Source organism: Nanorana parkeri, unplaced genomic scaffold (assembly GCF_000935625.1).
Source record: "Nanorana parkeri isolate BGI_ZX_2015 unplaced genomic scaffold, ASM93562v1 scaffold1344, whole genome shotgun sequence".
Lineage (NCBI taxonomy): Eukaryota > Metazoa > Chordata > Amphibia > Anura > Dicroglossidae > Nanorana > Nanorana parkeri.
The window spans coordinates 114,379-120,378 of NW_017307612.1; the positions used below are offsets into that span (position 1 = coordinate 114,379).

The window sequence follows — 6,000 nt, forward strand, 5'->3', positions numbered from 1 at the left end:
GTTCTGCATTATTTTAGAGTCAATCAGTAGTTATATCTGAGCAGAATTCAAAGCAAAAAGCAAATTATCTCTTTATTCCAAGAAAATATTAGAGACACTGCTGATCAATGCCTGCTACCTGAATGAAGCATAAAAACATATATACTATGCTGCGAAGTATCATAAATACATGAAGGTTTATATAGAACACGTACAGTAAATCCAGCATGCGCTTACTTAAAGTAAGAATATCTAATGTTCACTTCTGAAGTGAAAACATGACATGATTAAGAATATTATAGTTGAAAAATGCATCCTTTTGATAACAGAAATGGAGGACAATGCACAAAAAAGTCTACAAACTGGCACATATAGTTTTGAGAGTTTCATTTGCAATTCCATAGGTAAAACAAAGTATCTAAACAGCAAAAAATGCAACATTCAAGTTTCACATTCCAGTGGCATGCTTTTCTTCTTAAAATCATCAGTCATCCTCTGTTTTTGAATGCTTGGAAAGGCATATCGTCAGTCTTTAAATAACTTCATCACGGCCTGATAGATGGTCAGGGAATATACAGTATAACTCCTGCCCATGCATAATCCCACTGAAAGTAAGGATAGGCACAATTTACTGGACAGTTGGTTGGTATTCTTGTTACCTCTCTTATATCAGGCTATTCATGTACACAAGGCCTTCCTAGCCTGAAATGACTGATAATATAACGTATATAAATATTTAAAGAGTTGTTCAGGTTTGGGTATTGTTTAACTATAATATTTAATTGGTGTGTAAGCTAATACATTTAAAGCCACCCTTTAAAATGGAAATCCAGTTAAAACTTTGTGTTTTAGTTTTGAAAGCATGTGAAAATGAGGGATGGAGGGCATGGGCACATACCAGTAACAAAAACATTGACAGATATTCTAAATATTTTTAATGCTGTATTTTCCCTATTAGAGGGATTTCACCCCACTTCTGCTTCTGGCAATCCCCGATCAACTGAACCAAGATGAGGAAGAGGAAATCTCCAGTATGGACAAAGACAGCAATATTAAAAATTGCTTCTTGATGTTTAAAGGTTTTAGTTTCCTGCAGAATCAGCTGGTCCCCCGAGCACTGGCCCTGATATCCTTTCCCTTGCAAGGTTCCTATAGAGCCACCCTTGTGTATTCTAGTAAGCTGTGTGTGTCTCCACAAACACACAGACACAGCAAGGCAAACCACTCCCCTGCTCCCTCCTCTTCTTCCCATTTTCCTTCTCCAAACTAGTAGATGGTCAGCTGCTGGAGAATGTACTCTCCCTTGTGAACTTGTACTGGAGAGGAAGTTCAGGGAAGCCAAGCTAAGAGAGTTTGAGTTATTCAGAAACATGGTGACTGTTTTTGCTTGGGCAAAAATGTAAAGTGCTTTGCTGGGGAATGTTGGTTCCTTTGATCTAGATTTATTATTAAAAAAAGTTTGAGGGTTTAATTTTACTTAGGGATAAATTTCAGGAGTAAGGTATCAGAAATAGTTTAAACAGCTGAAGATGAATCTGCTTATATTTTTCCTTCCCTGCCCGCCCCCTATGATTATTATTTATATTATTTATTTAATAATTTATAAAAGTCTTGCTGCTTTCATTACATAACTTATTTTATACCCAATTATGTCATCACTGTGCTTTACTATGCAATGCAGGCAGATGATTTCTGGAGAAGAGGCTGGCAGGGTGCTATACATAGCTTCCCTTTACTTTACACCACCCTGCCTTAGTACTCTTCTTCAGTATTCATCCCCAATGTAAGCAGTAGGTTGGCTCTTTGCAAATACCAAAATGAATTGAAGTGCATCAATTAAGATGCTACACTGCTGTTTACTAAATAAGGGAAGTGTGAATTTGCAAAGTAAAGGTGATTTCTGTAAGTTATTATTCCACTCTACTGTTGTTTTGTTTTTATATGTGACCGCTTTACTAGAATAACTAACTGTTTTTTTATGATCTGAAGGCTGCAACATGAACACACTAAGAAAATAATAGTTTTCATTGGGCCCAATGACCCCAGTGGGCATTCTTATGGTTGTACTATTTGTAACCTTGTTGTTACATCTAGCCAATAAGTGGATGACCCTGCCAGGGTATCTTCAGGTAAGGTTGAGAAAAGTAAGTAAACTTTGAGAACCTTATACAGTACTGATATTTGTAACCAGCCAGAGAACTTCTGTCCGTTTACATCATTGGTACGTATATTGCCCGATATAGATCATTACATGCTGTACTGTCAGATCTATAAAGCCACCATACCATGCATGGGGTATACAAACCACTGATGGTTTTGGTTCCAAGCCTTTTCCATCTAAATCGGCCTGCTTGTCACCCACACTTTGTATCATTCGCATTATTGATTGCCCCATATCAGAAGGAGGTGAAATACCATAGGATAAACCATTAATTTCCTAGCATTGGCAATAGAGAGCACATTGGTTAAAACAAGCTGCAGAATACCATGGATACAAGAGCGAATGCAAAATAAAAAAAAAATCTGAATATTTACAATAATAGCAATACCTTTAAGAATAACTATAATAAAAAATGATAGACTTGTATATCTAGAGAAGGTACGCAAAAATACGCCAGTGCAGACACATTGGTAAGAATTGACTAAAACTGGAGCAGCTGTGCTTAGTAACCAGTCAGCTTCTGTTTTCAGCTTATTCAGTTAAGCTTAAAAAATGAGGGCTAAAAGCTGATTGGTTTCTGTGCACAGCTGCTCCAGATTCTGTCTGCTCTAGTATTAAGGTGCCCATACACCTTACGATTGTCGTACGATAATCGTATGCGATCGAGTTTTCGTACGACAATCGTAGCATGTGAATGTAGTGGCTGACCGATATTACTTTTGTCTTTTGACCGTGTTTGAAAATCTCCATGCAGTCGTACGATAATCGTACATAGCTAGTCGAAACAAGGTGGGACACTCGGCCGGCGGTCGTACGATCGATTATGTATCGTCCGAATATTTTCGTACGACAATCGTAAGGTGTATGGGCACCTTTAGTAAAATCCCCTCATTATGTATTAATAATAGTGTGCAAGTATATTATTATGAGTATATTATCCTGACCAGTTTTTATTATTAATACACTGCACACACCTTTACTTGGTAATAGTCACTGCTCATCTTTGTTCTTTGCAATAAATTGTTTAGTAACTCTCAGAGTAATTCAGCACAGTGGGCTTATTTAATAACATCATTTGGTGGGCTTAAACTATATTGTAATCAACAGTAACTATTTTGCGTATATTAAATTACACTAGAAAGCTGACGGCTTACACCAAAATGGGTTACCCAGCTGGAAACTATAATTGTTTTTGTTCAGTTACATTGTTAATTTATTTAAAAAACTGTGTCAGTTTCTAAATGTATGTTTTTAAATATTTGTAAAAAATCTTTACAAAGAGGTATTTAGTACACATGAAGTTGTGTTTGTTTAGAACGCACACTAGGATATAAATTTTAAAACCTTGCACTGTCTTTTATTCTTTCTGGCTGACTGTACTCATCTAGTAGCTAAGATGTTGCTGTTTCTGTGTGTCATTCAGACCTCTGTTGCAGCTGCAAAGATTGCTTAGATCTTCACTGTGGATGAGCTCAAGTTCAGATCGAACCTGGTCTGAACCTAAGCTCCTCTAAACAAGGAATTGCCATGGGCACTTTCACTCAATCAGCTGTGGTAAAGGGATTCCCCGCTCCCACATCCACATGTAAACAAAGGGGCGGGCTGCTTGCACTGACATTTACATATTATGGCTGATATAACCATATTAAGTAAATGTCATTATAACAGGTAGCCATATAAGTTCAATGACATCATTGCATCCCACCCCTTTGCTTAAGTCAAGCAGACGGTAGGGAATTCCCAGCAGCTGATTGGGTGGCATGGAAGAAGCGTTTTTCCTTGTTCGGAGGAGCTCAGGTTCAGAGGAGCTCAGGTTTGCACTAGGTTTGTTCCAAACCTGAGCTTATCCCTAATCTTCATCTTCTGACCACAATGTAATATTCATATGCAGCATGGGACACTCGGCCGGCGGTCGTACGATCGATTATGTATCGTCCGAATATTTTCGTACGACAATCGTAAGGTGTATGGGCACCTTTAGTAAAATCCCCTCATTATGTATTAATAATAGTGTGCAAGTATATTATTATGAGTATATTATCCTGACCAGTTTTTATTATTAATACACTGCACACACCTTTACTTGGTAATAGTCACTGCTCATCTTTGTTCTTTGCAATAAATTGTTTAGTAACTCTCAGAGTAATTCAGCACAGTGGGCTTATTTAATAACATCATTTGGTGGGCTTAAACTATATTGTAATCAACAGTAACTATTTTGCGTATATTAAATTACACTAGAAAGCTGACGGCTTACACCAAAATGGGTTACCCAGCTGGAAACTATAATTGTTTTTGTTCAGTTACATTGTTAATTTATTTAAAAAACTGTGTCAGTTTCTAAATGTATGTTTTTAAATATTTGTAAAAAATCTTTACAAAGAGGTATTTAGTACACATGAAGTTGTGTTTGTTTAGAACGCACACTAGGATATAAATTTTAAAACCTTGCACTGTCTTTTATTCTTTCTGGCTGACTGTACTCATCTAGTAGCTAAGATGTTGCTGTTTCTGTGTGTCATTCAGACCTCTGTTGCAGCTGCAAAGATTGCTTAGATCTTCACTGTGGATGAGCTCAAGTTCAGATCGAACCTGGTCTGAACCTAAGCTCCTCTAAACAAGGAATTGCCATGGGCACTTTCACTCAATCAGCTGTGGTAAAGGGATTCCCCGCTCCCACATCCACATGTAAACAAAGGGGCGGGCTGCTTGCACTGACATTTACATATTATGGCTGATATAACCATATTAAGTAAATGTCATTATAACAGGTAGCCATATAAGTTCAATGACATCATTGCATCCCACCCCTTTGCTTAAGTCAAGCAGACGGTAGGGAATTCCCAGCAGCTGATTGGGTGGCATGGAAGAAGCGTTTTTCCTTGTTCGGAGGAGCTCAGGTTCAGAGGAGCTCAGGTTTGCACTAGGTTTGTTCCAAACCTGAGCTTATCCCTAATCTTCATCTTCTGACCACAATGTAATATTCATATGCAGCATTTAATATGTGACTAATTACAAACAAAAATATTTTTTTAAAGAACACAAATAAATACAAAATTAAATACATAAATTAGATAGATAGATAGATCTTAAAGAATATGTGTCTTGCCCATGCAGGAGAAAGCAACAGGTTTGCATTAATGCCCCAATCCATAGCATCACATATTCACATTTCCTTTGCTTCCCTACCACTCCGTACAGCCACTGGAAGTGAAGAGCATACCTAGTACTTCTGGGTATGAAGGAGCATGTGACAGTTCTGGTGCTTGGAGATTAGCTCAGCTCTTTTACATTGCTGCAGAGCATCTTCATCTCTGTGTAAGCTCTTACTGCTGTGAGTTTATAACACGGGCCTTTCTTATTTGCTCGTAGTGGCTGAACAGAGTGGGCAGAAAATGAATGAAAGGTAACTATTATTTCTTGGCGAGGGAAGCATTATAGTGAACCTGTTGCATCGCCCTGCATGATCAAAACACAAGTTCACGTGATAGCACTACAACAGCTCCCTAACCAATGCGTTCATAAGAAAGCCTAAACAACATTATTCATTTTAAATTAAACATTTGGATATGTGCGTAAGCCAAACTAAGACTGGTTCTCTTTAGGTCAGCCATGCCACCACTACAAAATAAAAATTGAGCCTGCCTCTTGCAATATTAAAACAAACTAAATGCTAATTAAGAAAAAAAAAGTAGTGGAAGGCCGGTCCCACAAAAACTCCCCCTACAGCTAAGCTCTTAAAATTCATTATAATTTGCCAATATTAACAAGTAACAAGAAGGGAGTCAGTACTTAACTTTGCTGTGCTCCCTCACTTGCACTAACCACTGCCTGACTGGTCATTCTGGGCAAGATAGAAC

General features: G+C 37.8%; 1 protein-coding gene across 6 annotated transcripts in view; it reads right to left on the reverse strand.

Annotated features, from left to right (window-relative positions):
- CAPN3 (calpain 3) overlaps positions 1-6,000 on the reverse strand; it is a 156,037-nt gene that overhangs the window by 57,991 nt on the left and 92,046 nt on the right. For 2 of the 6 annotated variants that reach the window (XM_018569495.1, XM_018569496.1), the window contains exon 6: positions 2,285-2,416. The exons of the other annotated variants lie outside the window; for them this stretch is intronic. In XM_018569495.1, the coding sequence (XP_018424997.1) occupies positions 2,285-2,416 (132 nt within the window). The remainder of the gene's footprint in view (positions 1-2,284; positions 2,417-6,000) is intronic. 6 annotated transcript variants of the gene reach the window in all.